The 19,015-nt window shown below is 44.5% G+C and overlaps 1 protein-coding gene across 1 annotated transcript in view; it reads left to right on the forward strand.

The window, feature by feature from the left end:
* Positions 1-15,678, forward strand: part of LOC126174797 (juvenile hormone esterase-like) — a 130,125-nt gene extending 114,447 nt beyond the window's left edge. The window contains exons 9-10 of the mRNA XM_049921168.1: positions 550-685; positions 15,395-15,678. Of these exons, the coding sequence (XP_049777125.1) occupies positions 550-685; positions 15,395-15,542 (284 nt within the window). The 3' untranslated portion in view covers positions 15,543-15,678. The remainder of the gene's footprint in view (positions 1-549; positions 686-15,394) is intronic.
* The last annotated feature ends 3,337 nt before the right edge of the window (positions 15,679-19,015 follow it).

Here is a 19,015-nt window from a genome sequence, read left to right on the forward strand (position 1 = left end):
AAGATATCCACTTTTGTCGCGATAACGGCAACTTTAGACCTTTGTGTAAGAATTATCTTCAAACACCCTTTTAAGTCCATTGAGTAACAATATCCGTGTGCACAAATTTATGCCGGCTCTTGATAGTGAATCCTGATGTCCGTTTCTATTCACTCTGTTACACCATCGTTACGCAATATTACGAGCGGTATTCGATAAGTAATGCAAAACATTCTTTTTTCTTGAGAGGAGTTTCGTTTCATTCAGGATTCCAGTACACTTAATTATTCTGCACTGTTTGGGCTACAAAACCATATTTTTCAACATAAACTCCGCTCAGTGCGACGACCTTACGCCACCTTACTGAGAGGGCCTGTTTCACGGCATGGTACCACTCTATTGGTCGCCGTCGGAGCCAAGATGTTGCTGGATCAATAACCACTTCTGTTTCTGTCCGTAATATTCGCTATTTGACGCTACTTCCACATTTCGTTTTTTATATCTATAACATAAAACTCATACAAAGTAAAAAGGAAGAAGGTGTAAAGCTTATAGCATACTATGTTTCAGGTGCCGCACATGGAGACGAACTCTTATACTTATTTTCAAAGAACCCCTACATTGCAACATACGGAGAGCTGCCAGCAAAGGATACTCAAGTCGTGAAGACGATGACTAAACTCTGGACAGACTTCGCTAGAACAGGGTACGTATTCAGTCATCAGAAGAAAAAAAGAAAAAGAGAACCTGTAACTGACAGACAATACTATCTCGATAATTAAACAATTCTGTCAAATATAATAGGAATCAAACTATTGAAAAGGAAAAAGCCCAAATATAACAGCAATCAGACCCTTGAAAATGAAAAAGATGCGTTAGGATTTAATGTCCCTAATACACAGAGATTGGACGTCAGTAAAAGCACTGCAATTGTTAATACGTTGCTGTTAGGTATACTGGACCACATAAACTGTACACTTATGACTCGATAGATTAAGAACCGCTTCTCAGATTTTGGCACTGACAAATACTAGTGTCTTTCGCTCTCCTATAACGATTAGTTTGCAGAATAACCAACGACAAGGGCCATCATCTCTTTTTAATTCACGTTTGCATTGTCGTTAGCCATAGCAATACTCCGAGCTATGTTATATCTTATATTTTGTGGACCTGTGTCACTTTTGTCCTCGTTATTCAACAACATTGCAATCTCAGTGCTGGAATTTTCTTATGAGATATTCTTACAATTTGACATTTAGTGGGCAGACACAACACGTGGCGAAGCGAAGCATGCTGCCCTTCCCACTGCCACAAAAGACTGAGAATGATATAAAATTAATTTTCAAAATCCGATTGCATATTCATGATTCTGGTGAGATGACTGATACCTAACACAGACCGTTCAACTGAGTAATTAAAAAGTTCCTTATTTAAATAATTCAATGTGAGTATCAAAGTTAATTTTCCCCAACCAACAGACGACACCGATCAAGACTCGAAGGAGTTAAAGGCATTAGCTGCCGGAGGGCATTGATTTATACCAGTGGGATGAGTTGAAAATTAGTACCGGACTAGGAATCGAACCTGAGTCTTCTGCTTACGTGGCAGATGTGCTGACTGCTTCGCCATCCGGACACAGTCTTCACCACAACTGCACGGACAATCCTAATATGCCTCACATCAAACCCAAATTCTCAACTTATACCACAAACTATTGACGCACTGACCCTGTTCACTAGCCTCATTAATCAAGACAACTCGCCAATTCGTGCTTAGTGTGCATCTTCACTGAAGGGATCACTGGCCGTCATCGCCTTAATTATGTGTGATGTCTGTTCTTTCGGACATATCCGAAAGAAAAGATACCACATATATACAAAAACAATGTCACGCCTGCAAGACGGACTACCGAGAGGAGGGGGCTAAACGTTACTGCTGTGATACGCTTCATTAATATTAAAATCGCTCAAGATGGCTGGTTGTGTCAAAAATTGGTGCAACAACGTTCAAATATGAACAGACGGCACGCTGTCGTGCTGGCAAATCTGTGCGTCGCGCGCTTCGGAGAATTGCCGCCCAAACAGGCCCGGTAACACAACCGTCGAACGCCCGAGTCGCGACTCCCAGTCCGGAAAGTAAGAACTGTTAGCGCAACCCCCCCACCCCCCCACAGTATCACATACGCTATAAATCTTGCTGTACAGCGTTTTAAGGCGATAATTTTATTGTAGTAGTGGGAAAGCAAACGTGGAATGTGAAGATAGGAATGGTTACGTATAAAAATAGTTCACCCGACGTTACAAATTACCGCCCTATTCACATATAAGTATGGTCCCAACCCCCTAAGCTAAGCCATTGGTAACAAACCTCGGAAGGCATTTGTTTACCCGTCTGAGTTTATGTACTACATAACTCCGAGTATTTATCATTGCATATGACATTTTTGGGAAATAATACATATTTACAAGTGCTTTGGTCAAGGATGTGCTACGTATACCCATTTCCCAATCAAAAGAGTAATTATATTCAAGAGACGATGTGAAGGATAACGTTATTCTCATTGTATGGTGGAAAAATCCATAGTTCAAAAAGTTTAAGGATGGATGAAAACTGAGTTGCAAGATCACAGACTGATGCCTGTGACTATAGCTGGAGCCTTATAAACAGCCGTGTATGTATTAAAGGTTGATCACGCGATCATGATGCCACTTCACGTTATAACACGTTAAAAGTTTGTATTGGCACTACGGGTAAAAGAAATTGCGTAACCTAACAGGTTCGTTCGTGACTCCTCGATTTACGAATTAGACACTGCTCTGACGTGTAACCGCCCAGTTAAATTGTTGGAAGCTTAGTCAGCCGGTGTCGTAATTTCGAAATGAGAGTTGTTATGGTGTTCGGGTGATAAGTATTTCGCGTGAAGCGCCGTTGCGACACAGGCAAAGGTCAATTGTCGAAATTAAGGCACTGGGTATTACAAGAAACGTTATTATAGAATACGACCAACTGACTCCACAAAATAAGAGGGCACGTACATTCACGAGTGAGTGGTTCAAAATAAGAATCAATACCGAAAGGAAATGGGTCATAAATATACTCAGTTATATGCGAATGTACGATCGGGATAGAGGTACGTACGTTCTAAGTACTATCATTCAAGATAGCCTAGATAAAAAGAATTGTGATTAAATGCATTTATTCATATAAGAAGGAAAATTATCGGACTTCCAAATTAAATGAAAAGAAAGACTGCAGGTTCTGAATGTCGCGGAAAGACCATCGAAGTTGACGTTGGCGGCAACGAAGGGAAAGAGATGATCACATTCACGTACCTGTATCGTTAAATAGCGCCGTCGTGACAATCGTCGCCTCCATATAAATTCACCATATAAAATTAAAATAATAATAATCTCCCAGAGTTATAGGAGCTGTGATCCGTAGTATTATAAATCAGTAAATCAGATTGGTCATGAACTGCTTTGATTGTATAACACCATTTCACTTTAAAATTACGCAACACGTCTTAACACCAGGACAGGAGAACAACGAAAGGTAACTAATACTAAAACTAATAAACGAAGAGCGTAAAGCTTCTTTTATCCATCAGTATTAAATACTTTTCACATTAATATTTGGTATGAGAGTCGAACAACTATCTATCTATTTATCAATAAGAAAAAAAAAATATTAAGATCTCTTACAGACGTTACAACAGATAACGTTAAACTCGTACGCGAATATGTATGTTACAGTTCCACTAGGCTGATGTTAATATGCTGTCGTAAAATACGAATACCTGTAATTACCAGAGGTGATCAATCTATTCTATAATTACTTATCTCTTTCACCCCATGTTTCCGTAAGCGATTCGGAATTTCAAGGGCGTTTTTGATCGTGTATCACGTAAAAATTGATTAGTTTGAGATTTGCTCGTCAGGCTGTTACTGGGTTGGATAAATAGATACATTGACGTTGTGTATAATTATCATGAAACCTATCTTAAACGTATTTACTCTAAAATTTGTCCAGAAGAGTGCGAACTATAAGGGGAAATCATTACATGCAAAGAATACGGACGTCTTCCAAACGAAGTGCTGCGTTTACCACCTTACAAGAAAACAACAACAAAAAATTAAATAGCGATTTGTAGGTAGTACCATATCTACAGATTACTTCTCTCGACAGATTCAGGAACTGGACTTGACTCTGATGCTAACCGGTTTGTGCCTCATCTTCAATGACACTGTCGTAGACGAGACGTTGTTGGACCTCAAACGATACATGAGACGCAGAAGATAAATCTGGCCAAACACAGTGTCTAATGATTATATTGTGGTGGACGAGTTTCTTTGTTATTAAATAATGCATTTTATTGCGAGTATAAACGGATTTTGTTAAAGACAGCATCTCACAGACAAGCTCAATGGCATACATGAGCATACATGTGATAAAAGTAATTTTTCTACGTTTCTAAGGTCACTTGCATACTACATTCTGTGCGTGGGCCCGTCTGCCAGGCATCCGTGCGTGTTTCATGTCGGTCTCTGAAATGCTGGACAATTACCCATTTCATAAACACGCCTTCCGCGATTTGTGGGTTAAGACAGACCAGCAATGGAACTGCTGGAGGCTTCTCCACGACCATAGAATCCTGTGTAGGCGGAATGTGTATTCAGTACCTTGAGCAACAACAGCAGTATCTCTCCAGGCTCCAGACGGCTATATCCCTGGCACAAAGAGGATTCCTCAAAAATTTTATTAGTTTGTTTTTAATAAAGAGCCGACGCAGAACAATTACTTGGATGCAATACGACATAAGAAGCGTCGTCAAGGGAAAACTCTTGCTAAAATTAGAAAAGGAGCTACAATGATTATCATTTCTGAGTGAAAGACACATTTTAAACGTCTTCTTACAGAGGACTCGGAAGAGTTTCGATAAGAGCAGAATGAAGTGAAGATTGGTCCTGTGGAAGAGGTGCCTGACAGTGAAGTTTACCAGGCACATAAAAAAATAAAAAATAAATATTAAAAATGGGAAGACAGCCGTTCCTGGAGGTATAGTAATAGAATTATTGAAGTATAGAGGCCAACGAATAGATATGATAAGATATGCCGATGATATAGCTGTCCTGGCTGAAAGTGAAGAAGATCTTGTAGTCCTACTGAATAGAATGGATAAAGTTATGGGTGAAGAATATAATATGAGAATTAATAAAGCAAAAACAAAAGTAATGGCATGCGACAAAGAAGATCAAGTGAAAGTCCAAGTTCATGTAGGCAATGAACTGCTTGAACAAGTTGATAAATGTACTTATCTGGGTAGTAATATTACCAGGGATGGAAGGAGCAAGGCAGAAGTGAGAAGTAGAATAGCTCAAGCAAAGGCTGCTTTTAACAAGAAGAAAAACATATTAACATCTAAGAGCATCAGCCTTGAAATCAGGAAAAGATTTTTGAAATCATATGTGTGGAGTGTGGCATGCTATGGGTATGGAACATGGACTCTCGGGACAGAGGAAGACCAGAAGCTAAATTCTTTTGAAATGTGGTGCTACAGACGCACGCTCAAAATAAAATGGATCGACAAGATCACAAACGAAGTGGTTCTGGAAAGAGCAGGTGAGAAGAGAAGCTTCTGGAGTTTCATTGCTAAAAGAAGAGTGCAATTTACAGGCCACCTATTAAGACATAAAGGACTCCTGAACACAATCATAGAGGGATATGTCGAGGGAAAAGACCAAGAGGAAGACCACGACTGAGGTACATGGATCAAATCGTGAAAGATGTGGGATGTAACACCTATAAAGAAATGAAGAGAAAAGCTGAAAGACGCACAGAATGGAGACAAGCTGCCATTGTAGCTGTTGCAAACCAATCCTTGGATTGACCACTACAGAAGAAGAAGAAGAAGAAGAAGAAGAGGTCCTGAAGTAGTAGTAGTACTAATACTAGTCTTAATAAGGTGGTTGAAGGGGATGAAGTACCCCAAGAATGGAAGATATCATACATAATAGTCATTGTAAGAAAGGAAGCAGGAGAGATCCAACTAATTACAGGAGAGTACATGTAATGCTACGGTGAATAGATTCTTCAGCAGCATACAGAAGAAATGATTTTTGTATTGCAGGATTAGTCAGGTTTTACTGGCGGGAAAAGCTGCGTTGATAACATTTTTCGTGTAGCCTAGATGCGTCAGAAAATGATCGCAAAAATCAAGATCTCCCTTTGGTGATTGTTGATTTAGAAGAATATTATGATTCTGTGGCAAGGGGGTTTCTGTGGACAGCACTGGAAAAAGTTGGAGCGGATAGTGCATTAACAGAGTTGGTGGGAAGGATGTGCCACGCCGGCCGAAGTGGCCGTGCGGTTAAAGGCGCTGCAGCCTGGAACCGCAAGACCGCTACGGTCGCAGGTTCGAATCCTGCCTCGGGCATGGATGTTTGTGATGTCCTTAGGTTAGTTAGGTTTAACTAGTTCTAAGTTCTAGGGGACTAATGACCTCAGCAGTTGAGTCCCATAGTGCTCGGAGCCATTTGAACCATTTTTGGATGTGCCACAAATACGAGGCAGTTGTGAAGGTTGGTTGTAAGATATACGAAAGTTTTAAAACTAGTAAAGGCTTAAGACAAATGTGTTCTATGTCACCAACATTATTTAAGTTGTATTTAGAAGTTGCTCTTTAGTAGTGGAATATTCAGTGCAGAAGTTTGGTTGTGGCAGTACAGCATCAGAGTTTACATTTATTATTGTTTGCCGACGATCATGTACTTATGGCTCTAGATAAGGATGATGCCATGTATCGAATGAAAAAGTTAATGAATACTTACAAGGAAATGGAACTAATAGTCAGTATGGATAACACAGACTATCTTGCTGGAAGTGGGTGAGGGAAGGATTAGGAGTCTGGCCGAGTAAGAAATGTGGAAGTGTTCAAGTATATGGCTTCACTGATTAATAAGACTGGACAGTGTGACTTGGACATGTTCCATAGGATAAGTCAAGCGAGGTTGGCTATTAGATCGAGACGTACTGAGAAAGTAGTTCTATGTGCTGTGGTTGAAAGCATTGTGACTTATGTCTCAGAGTGTTGGACATTGAACGAAAGACAAATGGAAAAAATTGAGGCTGCCTAAATAGACGGGCTAGGGTGAAGCACGAGAGTGACCCGCATGGATAGAGTGAGGAGTGAATATGCAAGAATGGAGATGGATGTGTTGGAAACAGTCAAACATACGATTGATACTCCAGCGCTGAGATGGTATGGACGCGTCCGACGGATGGAAGAACAAAGTTGGTCGCAGTGTTTGCTTAACTGGTCTCCGCCAGGGAAAAGCAGCCGATACAGACCGAGAGCAGCGTGGATGGGAACCATAGCCAAAGCCATGGGAAGGCGAAGATTGGCAATTTGTGGAATCTGAGAACAGGCAACTGCTGATAGTGGGAACGCCTACTAAAGTAAGTGGAAGTATCTTCCTGTACCAATCCTATCCAGTGTTGGAGAGTCTAAACTGTCACGGGGGTGTAGGACTTCTTTCTCCGACGGTTACTGGCAGCTAGGTGCCTGAGCTGTCTGCAAGTTACTGTTAGTTTATGTACTAAATGTTCGGGTCGGTATTCCCGTGTGCGTCTTTGGAATCTTGAGGGAAATCAATATACACTCCTGGAAATTGAAATAAGAACACCGTGAATTCATTGTCCCAGGAAGAGGAAACTTTATTGACACATTCCTGGGGTCAGATACATCACATGATCACACTGACAGAACCACAGGCACATAGACACAGGCAACAGAGCATGCACAATGTCGGCACTAGTACAGTGTATATCCACCTTTCGCAGCAATGCAGGCTGCTATTCTCCCATGGAGACGATCGTAGAGATGCTGGATGTAGTCCTGTGGAACGGCTTGCCATGCCATTTCCACCTGGCGCCTCAGTTGGACCAGCGTTCGTGCTGGACGTGCAGACCGCGTGAGACGACGCTTCATCCAGTCCCAAACATGCTCAATGGGGGACAGATCCGGAGATCTTGCTGGCCAGGGTAGTTGACTTACACCTTCTAGAGCACGATGGGTGGCACGGGATACATGCGGACGTGCATTGTCCTGTTGGAACAGCAAGTTCCCTTGCCGGTCTAGGAATGGTAGAACGATGGGTCCGATGACGGTTTGGATGTACCGTGCACTATTCAGTGTCCCCTCGACGATCACCAGTGGTGTACGGCCAGTGTAGGAGATCGCTCCCCACACCATGATGCCGGGTGTTGGCCCTGTGTGCCTCAGTCGTATGCAGTCCTGATTGTGGCGCTCACCTGCACGGCGCCAAACACGCATACGACCATCATTGGCACCAAGGCAGAAGCGACTCTCATCGCTGAAGACGACACGTCTCCATTCGTCCCTCCATTCACGCCTGTCGCGACACCACTGGAGGCGGGCTGCACGATGTTGGGGCGTGAGCGGAAGACGGCCTAACGGTGTGCGGGACCGTAGCCCAGCTTCATGGAGACGGTTGCGAATGGTCCTCGCCGATACCCCAGGAGCAACAGTGTCCCTAATTTGCTTGGAAGTGGCGGTGCGGTCCCCTACGGCACTGCGTAGGATCCTACGGTCTTGGCGTGCATCCGTGCGTCGCTGCGGTCCGGTTCCAGGTCGACGGGCACGTGCACCTTCCGCCGACCACTGGCGACAACATCGATGTACTCTGGAGACCTCACGCCCCACGTGTTGAGCAATTCGGCGGTACGTCCACCCGGCCTCCCGCATGCCCACTATACGCCCTCGCTCAAAGTCCGTCAACTGCACATACGGTTCACGTCCACGCTGTCGCGGCATGCTACCAGTGTTAAAGACTGCGATGGAGCTCCGTATGCCACGGCAAACTGGCTGACACTGACGGCGGCGGTGCACAAATGCTGCGCAGCTAGCGCCATTCGACGGCCAACACCGCGGTTCCTGGTGTGTCCGCTGTGCCGTGCGTGTGATCATTGCTTGCACAGCCCTCTCGCAGTGTCCGGAGCAAGTATGGTGGGTCTGACACACCGGTGTCAATGTGTTCTTTTTTCCATTTCCAGAAGTGTAACTCTTATTAGTAATTGAGGGTTGAGATCTCTGCCGTTGTGTGATTACGGGATGAGGAATGTGTTTTTTCGTGAATACTTCACTGCAGAATCGACTTATTTTGTTATAATAATGAGCCGGCCGCGGTGGTCTAGCGGTTCTAGGCGCGCAGTCCGGAACCGCGCGACTGCTGCGGTCGCAGGTTTGAATCCTGCCTCGGGCATGGATGTTTGTGATGTCCTTAGGTTAGTTAGGTTTAAGTAGTTCTAAGTTCTAGGGGACTGATGACCACAGCTGTTAAGTCCCATAGTGCTCAGAGCCATTTGAACCATTTATTGTTATAATAATGAGCTACAGTAACTTTACTTACTCAGATTTTCCCACAGTTGTTTAGGAGTCTTAAGGCGAGGCCACACACTATTAATATAGGGGTGTAGGAATAGTTTATTTGTTTAAATATTGTTTTCTGCCTGCCAAAGGTTACGTCGTCCACAAATGAGCTCTAGTATTAAAAGCGGGATGGTTGGGGAGTAGGAAGAGTTTATTTCTTATTGGCATAAAGAGAAACGGGGGAGGTTAGGGTAGCGCTTGGCGCTTAAACTGTTAGGAACGGTTATCTGCAGAGCTGTCAACTGACTTCCGCTAGTGAACGTGTAGTAGCCGCGGTTTACGACAGGGTTGGTGTTATTAACGTGGACTGTATGTCACTCCCTGAATGCTTGATTTAGTAGCACTGTCTTTTCTGACAGGATTCTGGTCGGTCGTGTCAGAAATGTTTACACAAACGTTGTTTCAATAATGGAAATTTCCCTACAATTGCTTGGAACGGATAGTGAACGGGCGTCGTGTTAGTTGTTCGATTTATTTCGGTCGCCTCTTCTTCGGTTACGGCCACCCCTTTATGTGTATATTTAAAGCACTGTGCTGTTTCTCAAACATAGGAATTACGCAGCCAACGGGTTTCAAATAACTGTTTGGCACAGTTTACCTAGGTTTCGACGCCCTCTAATGGTGTCATCAGAATGAAATTTTGAGAAATCGTAAATCTGCATTGAGAGAAAGTAATGGCAGAATTTAGAGCAGCTGTGGTCAAGTCAGAAATAAAATAAAATAAGTTCAAGCCTTCACGTATGCCTAGCTAGGAACAACATCTGACTGTGCTAATCCTTATAAATATCGTATATATGTGCGTTTTGGTTGAAAGTCTTGGAAATCGATAAAGCTGCAGTGCACACAGAATTTTGCTACGAGGTCACACTAGTGTTTTACATCATACATTTTACTGTAAGGGGCGCTCAAAAAGTTCCGTTTGAGGGCGTTACTGCAACGCGTATGCAACGACGCGTGCCTCCAGTGTGGGTATTTAAACACTGACGCGTAGGCAAGGGATCAGGGTGGCAATAGTGTCCTTCCAACGTTCGTGTGGTAAAAGTGAAAAGTGAACTACAGCGGCGTTATTATCAAATGCGTCCAAAAGGGACCAACCCAACGTTTTTCTACTCTTGGTTGGCCAAGGAAAAACACTGGTAGGCATCCATCACCATTGGCGAATGAATAGTGTCTATCAGCTGCAGAATGGAGCTCCAAGTTCCACTGTGGTCTTCAAGACAATACAGGTCCCCACATCGCAAATGTCGTTACGTGCAAGTGAGCCAACTGTCGACAATACCCTATAATCCTGATCGGTCCCTGTGAGATTATGATGCCTTCGGTTGCTTAAATGAGGCCTTGAATGGTTGATGATTCCTGCCAGACGAGGATACGTGGCAGACAGTTATAAACTTCTTAACACAGCAAGTCGCAGCAAGCTATTAATTTAGCCTCACACTGCATTGTCACAGTGTCTTACACCATAAATTACATTAATATTTCCAACGGTTTAGTATAATACGTCATGATGTCATTAATTTAGGTACTCACTGCAATGTCAAAGGACACCAAATCATAAATTACGTTAATAGTTGCAGCCATTTTGCGTAGTATGCCGTGACGTAGTTAATACATAACGTCAAAGTGTCATATCTCGTAATAGTTGCCACCATTATGCCGAGAGCATCATGACGTTGATGTGACTTGATGTCGATGTGACGCAACACGACGCTGATTCTTGTGGCGCCGAGAGTAGTAGGACCAAACTCAGGTAATTTGAATAATAATAAATTTAATATTTTGATCCAAATAAACGTGATCCTCCCCTATAGCGCACAGCACAAAACTGCCATCGGTCACTCAACTGCTCTGGTTAAAGGATGTGGAGGGGGAGCGGTGTTTTGTACCTTAATGGTCAAGGAAGGATGATGATGATGATGGTGGTGATGTTTGGTTTGTGGGGCGCTCAACTGCGCGGTCATCAGCGCCCGTACAAAACCCCAATTTTTAAACGGTCCAATCTAGTCACGAATGATGATGATGATGATGATGATGGAATGATGACGACAACACACTCAATCCCAGCGCAAAGAAAATACTCCAACCCGGCCGGGAATCGAACCCAGGACCCCGTGATCCAGAGGCAGCAACGCTGTCAAGGGAGGGAGGAGGGAGGGAGGGGCGCATGGGTAGGATGGTGCTTCCCCTGGATGACCTCGCACAATTTCTTGGCTGGACAGTGGACAATTTTGTGTTAAGTAAATTTCTTGAAAAAAAAACACTCTTGCGATCCATCATTGAATACTACTGAAGTGTGTTGGTCTCATACCAGACAGAACTAGCAGAGGATATTGAATACATACAAAGAAAATCAGCATAATATTGCTTGATCCATGGCAGAGCATCTCTGAAATGCTGGAGAAAATGATGTGGCAACACTAGAAGGTAGTCGCCAAATATCCAGTGAAACCCTACTTGCCATATTTGAAGAACCAATATCAAATCGGAAATCCTAAAGCATACTTAATCCTCTTAACTCTCGCTCCAGTAGCGCGCATAAACATGCAAACAATCATTCTTCCCGGACTACAAACGTAAATGAGATGGAATAAAACTTAATACATGGTGCCATGGTTAGCACCCTCTGCCATTCATTTCGCAGTATCTTTCAGAAATATATGTATATAGATGCTGGCACGCTTTTACGGCAAGGTACGAGTTTGCCTGGAAAAGCATGAGCCGATGGATTCTGCGTGTCAACAGCACACCATTCATGAGGGTAGCTTGTTCATGTACCCGTTGATACTTCTGTCATCCTTTCACGGTCGTATGAAAGTGGTATTCCAATGCGACGCGTATGTCGCACCAGTCGCCATATTGGAATCACATCTTTACAGGAACTATTACCACTCGGTCATTTGTTCACCTACAGCACGTCACGCTTCCCACGCCCAATTGAATCTGTGTCTCAAACAACACGTTGCATCCGTCCATCACTCCCTAAATGTGTCAGAAGGTCTTGAGGAACACCCCACATAAGTGTAGGTTCATATGCGGTCACAGTTCATTTGACCAAATCTCTGCGGAGCATACTTAGGCCCACACCGAGCGAGATGTGCACGCCTTGGACCTGTCTTCGTTGAATCTCTGTAAGAGTTGGCTGCTTTCGAGCAGTTACGGATCCGCCTGACTATCAGTGACTCGCGTAGTTCAAACCACGAGCGACCGGTGCCGCCATCTTCAGAGAAATGAAGTCCTCCAAAATTTCAGGTAGATGTCTCTGATTCTGTTTTTGATGAACTCTAAAAAAACGGAACTGATGACAACTATTACTGAAAAGTTTCATCGTTTCTAAGTGAGCTTAATCCGCACATTTCTCCTTTCTTAGTAATGTAGTAATATGAATATCTTTGATGGAATCTACTCGTATATCTCGTGATCATGTTCATTTCTCCTACTTTAATTCGACGTACAACACCGATCTTACCTCCACTTTATCTCATTTATAAATCGTTTATTGTTTTCTGTGACAGAATGTACGTTTGAATATTTCGGTTAAGAAATCCTCGATCAATTACTTTAATTTATTATTTACTGCACAGTACATTTCTTGGCCTGTGGCTTCCTCATGTGTATTTTAGCGGAATTTCTAGTGCCGATTTGTTCGAGGCAGCCAAACGGTCTCTACAGGGTGTTACAAAAAGGTACGCCCAAAATTTCAGGAAAAATTCCTCACACACAAAGAAAGAAAATATGTTATGTGGACATGTGTCCGGAAACGCTAACTTTCTATGTTAGAGCTCATTTTATTACTTTTCTTCAAAAACATTAATCATGGAATGGAAACACACAGCAACAGAACGTACCAGCGTGACTTCACTTTGTTACAGGAAATGTTCAAAATGTCCTCCGTTAGCGAGGATACATGCATCCACCCTCCGTCGCATGGAATCCCTGATGCGCTGATGCAGCCCTGGAGAATGGCGTATTGTATCACAGCCGTCCACAATATGAGCACGAATAGTCTCTACATTTGGTACCGGGGTTGCGTAGACAAGAGCTTTCAAATGTCCCCATAAATGAAAATCAAGAGGGTTGAGGTCAGGAGAGCGTGGAGGCCATGGAATTGGTCCGCCTCTACCAATCCATCGGTCACCGAATCTGTTGTTGAGAAGCGTACGAACACTTCGACTGAAATGTACAGGAGCTCCATTGTGCATGAACCACATGTTGTGTCGTACTTGTAAAGGCACATGTTCTAGCAGCACAGGTAGAGTATCCCGTATGAAATCATGATAACGTGCTCCATTGAGCGTAGGTGGAAGAAACTAAAATGAGCTCTAACATGGAAATTAAGCGTTTCCGGACACATGTCCACATAACATCTTTTCTTTATTTGTGTGTGAGGAATGTTTCCTGAAAGTGTACCTTTTTGTAACACCCTGTATATGCACCTCGTGCTGTATAGTGAGAATACGGTTCTCATAAATCAAATGAAATCATATTAAGCATGATGGGCACATGCATACTTATCAGGCAGAACATTATGACCACTGACCAACTATCCACATGAAACCGTCCAGGCGATAGCAGCGTTATCTGACTAAGAATGACAGCTACTGAGACACACGCACGGTGCCTGTAGTATCAGTAAGCATGCTGTACTAGTGTAGAATGGAGAAAGCGCGATGTATCGTTGTTTGACCGATGGTAGATTATGATGGCCAGGAGGCTCGACGCGAGCATTTCGGTAACTGCACAGCTTGGTGGGTGTTCGAGAAGTGCTGTGGTCAGTGTCTTCAACACGTGGAAAACGACGTCCAGACGTCCTGAGGTGGGGCGACCACCCCTCGTTACAGATGTCGGACGACTTAGGCTGGGCAGGCTGGTAAAACAGGACAGGCGGCGAACTGTAGGGAATTAACATCAGACTTTAATGCTGGACAGACTACAACTGTGTCTGAACACAAAGTGCACCGAACGCTACTAATGGCGAGCCTCCGCATCCGACGACCCATGCACGTGTCAATGTTAACACCACTACTTCGGCAACTACGACTGAAATGGGCACGTCATCATCGGCACTGGACTTTGGCGCAGTGACAGAGCGTTGCAAGGTCTCATGGATCCCGATACCTTCTCCGTCTTGCCGATGGGAGGGCGCGAAAATGTCGTCTTCCAGGGAAACAGCTTCTTGACACTTGTACTGCTGGACGGAGACAAGCTGGTGGCGACTCAATTATGCTCTGGGGAACATTCACGTGGGCATCCATGGGTCCAGTGAAGATCTTCTAAGGCACCATGACAGCCAAGAAATATCGTGCTCTGGTTGCGGACAACATACACCCCTTCATGCAGATTATGTTTTCCGACTGCAATGACATTTTTCAGCAAGACAGTGCGTCATGTCACAAAGCCAGGAGTGTGCTGTATTAGTGCGAGGAACACAGTGGCGAGTTCCAGTTGATAAACTGACGTCCCCCCCCCCCCCCCCAAACTCGTCAGATCTGGACCCGACCGAACACATCTGGGATGTAATTGAACATGTCAGAGCTCATCGCTCCCAGCAATTCGTGGGAATTTGGTGACTTGTGCGCGCAGGTGTCGTACAACACCCTCCAGCGACCTACCAAGACCTCATTGCTTACATGCCGCGTTCCATAGCCGCTGTTATCACTGCCAAAGGTGGTCATAGTGGCTGTTGAGTAGGTGGTCATAATGTCCTGGCTGATCAGTGTATACTTTGTGTCTAGATGGAGCAAATCGGTATTAGAATGAACATGTAACCTCCACTAAAATACATATGACAAGGAACCCGCAGGCTTCCAAATGTATTATGCAGTAGATAGTGTACCCAACCTTGTGAAGGAGGTTTTGTTAATCCAAATATTTTACGAACAACAGACACGACACAAGCGCCAATGCTGAATGAATTGTATTAGAAATTCAGGAATTGCCTCACCGCATTATTTTGTTTATATTTTGCAGAAATCCAACACCGAATGACGCGCCGCTGCATTGGCCAAGAGTAACGTCAGACGATGAGCTGGAGTTTCTGGACATTGGTGAGAAGTTGGAAGTAAAGAAGGGGCTCTCACAGGAGCGGATCCACTTTTGGAACTCACTTCCTTTCTGAGAAAGACCGCATCGAACACTTGTAATGATACTGATTGTAACAAACCTCTGATAATTTATGATTTTTTCTTCGAAAGAGAAATAAAAAGGAAACGAAAACTGTGACAGAAACTACATACTAGTCTCAGAAAGTAAAATCAAGCCTTTATTCTTAGTGTTCCTCCTGCGATCTGCTTTTTGGGTGCGTTTTAACCATCAGCTGTTTTTGGCCCATCAGTCATCTACCGGTTTCAGTTATTAACTATCATCCAGGATGTAGGGTACAACAGATTACTTAAAAGCATCCCATATTCCTTTGAAGCAGCACACTATTAAAATTATCCAGTGAAATTGTACAAACACATGAAATACTTTGTCTTAGGTGTTTGCACAATTTCACTTGATAATTTCGATATTGTTCAGCTTCAAATGAAGACGTAATATTGGATGCTTTTATCTAATCTGTTGTACCCTGTATCATGGGGATGATGATTACTAATCGAAACCGGTAGATGAATAATGGGACAAATAAACAGCTGATTGTTAAAATGGATTTTATAAAATACTTGACCGCTGTTGAGCCTCATCTTATGGAAACATTTTCAGTTGTTGCTTGTTGACTACCAAATTAGAGTGTTTTCTGACCCTATGTGGATCATTAAAACTCACATTTTGTGGATACTAGACTTAGCTTATAACTTCAACGTCGTTCCTTCGGTTGGATGTTTATGTCCTCTGATTCTCTTCAGGAATTTTATGCTTTGTCTGGCCATTGCGTACAATAAATGCTGATCTCTCAATACTGTATGTATTTTTAGGTTTCACATCAAAACAAAACGGTCTATAACTCTACCAAAATATTAAAATGTCAAAATCCTTCACATCTTTACTTCAGGCATAAAATCTGTCACACGAACGCACTAACAGCTACACAAACAATACTCGTGCCACATACAGAGCCTCTAGCTCTAACTACTGGCATCATCTGAGGCCAGTCCTTTAATTTCGTATCTCATTTCTGTAGTACGACGCTCCGGTAGCTAAGAACAATAGAACTTTATTACAAAGAAAATACAGAATAACTTTAGCAACAGTTTCCGCGTAAAAGGAACGTAAAGATCGTCCTGACCTCATTAGGGTGTTTTGTAAACACGGTAACAGTTCTTGAATGTAAAAACAGAGTACTTCTCGGTCACTATTGAGACACACTGTCACAGGCTTTAGCAGCGGCACTGGCGATAACTCTGCTTTCACAGGCAAGTACTGCTCTCTGACGAGAGCACTTGCGATGTGGAGACGACGATGTCGGGAACAAAATTCACGTTCACTGGCGAGCTGCTGGCAGTGTCGCATAAAGGCTGCCCGGCGGAGGAATACAGGGAAGTTGTCTTGTGTCACGTGGATCATGGATGCGAGCTAGAGGTAGATGTGGGGCCCTCACACATTGCATTCTCTGTCGCAGGCAAGATGAGCCACGAACTCACAGACCTCTGTTGTAATATGTGTAGCTGTAACGTAAGCCATCAGCTGTATGCCACAGACCTCTGGCCAAAGACGATATGTCACAGTAGTATTTAGAACGTGCATGCAGGAATCTGGAACCGATTCCACAGGAATCACCAGGGAGGAGTCAATGTTGGAGGATGGAGAGTGGCTTGCGGCGCACGGGCCAGCAGCATGCGGGCCTGTGGTGTGAAATTCGATTGCGTGAAAGGTGCCAGTGATGCTGGAAACCGAGGAGACGCCAGGGATGGTGGTGAGAGAACTGATGGTGCTGGAACAGACTGCGACAGGCGCCCAGTGCGGAGACTACAAGACGTGCCTTGCAGTGTTGACATAGGCTTGCTGCGAAGAAGGTAGCAGGGCTCCACCAGCCAGTGGGAGACAGGTGTTTGACGAACAGCGGCTGCCAGGAGTTGAGGAAACCGATGGAGCCAGCCAGCCAATAGTGGTGTGAGAGGGCGAGGTAGCAGCTGGTACCAGATACGACAGTGCAAGCGTGTTACCCAGGAGGCCAGGGACAGCTCATCGCCAGGAACAGGTTGTGCCCAAGAAGGAAGGGTAGCCATGGATCCTGGCTTCTGGCAGAATACAGGAACAGCATGAGCTGGGGCAGTGGAAGGCAGCTGCCCAGCAGACTGGTGGAGAGGGAAAATAAGGAGATATACAGGGACATTGTTAACAAGGACAAACGAAGGCAGCGAAGAAAGGGGGTCTGGGACTTGTGGTGAAACTCCCGAGACCACAGGCAGAACACAACAGTGGAACCACACACTCGAAGGGCTGGACACCACACGACCTGGCGTGTGGCAACTAGCCCGACACTTCACCAGGGAGAAAATATACACGCCAACACTTCAAGGGCCCGACGGACCAGCATACTCAGCGGAAGAGAAAGCAGAACTAATGGCCCGAACACTCGCAGCGTCATTCACACCGAACCTGGTACCATCAGATCCAGCGTTCACACTTGCTACTGACCAAGAGGTTACACGCATTCTAGCCCAACCATCGCGCGACGACATTCGACATGCTAGCACAGCCGAAGTCTCCTGGGCCATAATGCATTCCGCTGCTAGGAAAGCCCCTGGTCATGATGGCATTCAAAACCGTGTCCTCCAGGAGTTCACGGATAAAGCAACTGAATACCTAACACACATAACGAATGCCATACTAAAACACCAACACTTCCCCGCCTTTTGGAAGACGGCCAAGGTCCTGATGTTCAGGAAGCCGGGGAAAGACCACAGCCTCCCACAAAATTACCGACCCATCAGCCTTCTGAGCTCGCTCAGTAAGATTGTTGAGAAGGTGATTCTCAAACGCATCACTAGGCACTGCATAACAAATGACATCCTGAGACCGGAGCAATTTGGCTTCAGAAATCACCACTCCACAACACAACAACTCCTACGGGTCGTTGAACACATAACACATGGCTTCAACATAAACAAAGCTACAGGGGCAGTGTTCCTGGACATCGAAAAGGCTTTCGACCGTCTATGGCACAACGGCCTCATCCGCAAACTCAGCGACGCGGGATTCCCCGACGGGCTGCTGCGTCTAATACACTCATACCTCACAGACAGGAGTTTCAACACTGACGTGCAGGGAAAACAGTCAACACGACATGGCATACACGCGGGAGTACCCCAGGGAAGCATCCTAGGGCCCCTACTGTTTAACCTCTACATAAACGATCTCCCAACCACACACAACACAATGATGGCAATCTACGCGGATGACACAGCCATCCTTGCGCAAGATTGGAAACCATCAAATATTACGTCACGCCTACAGACTGCACTCAGAGTGGCTGAGCCTTGGCTGGAGAAATGGCGTGTTAGAGTAAACGTCGACAAGTGCGAAGCCGTTCTGTTCACGAGAAGACCGAAGCAACTGCGCAAACACCGCTACTGCAGACCAATAACTCTACATGCACGCCCAATACGTTTCCGCGAGAAAGTCAAAGACCTCGGTGTCTGGCTGGACCGG

The sequence above is a fragment of the Schistocerca cancellata genome, chromosome 3 (genome assembly GCF_023864275.1).
Source record: "Schistocerca cancellata isolate TAMUIC-IGC-003103 chromosome 3, iqSchCanc2.1, whole genome shotgun sequence".
Taxonomy (NCBI): Eukaryota; Metazoa; Arthropoda; class Insecta; order Orthoptera; family Acrididae; genus Schistocerca; species Schistocerca cancellata.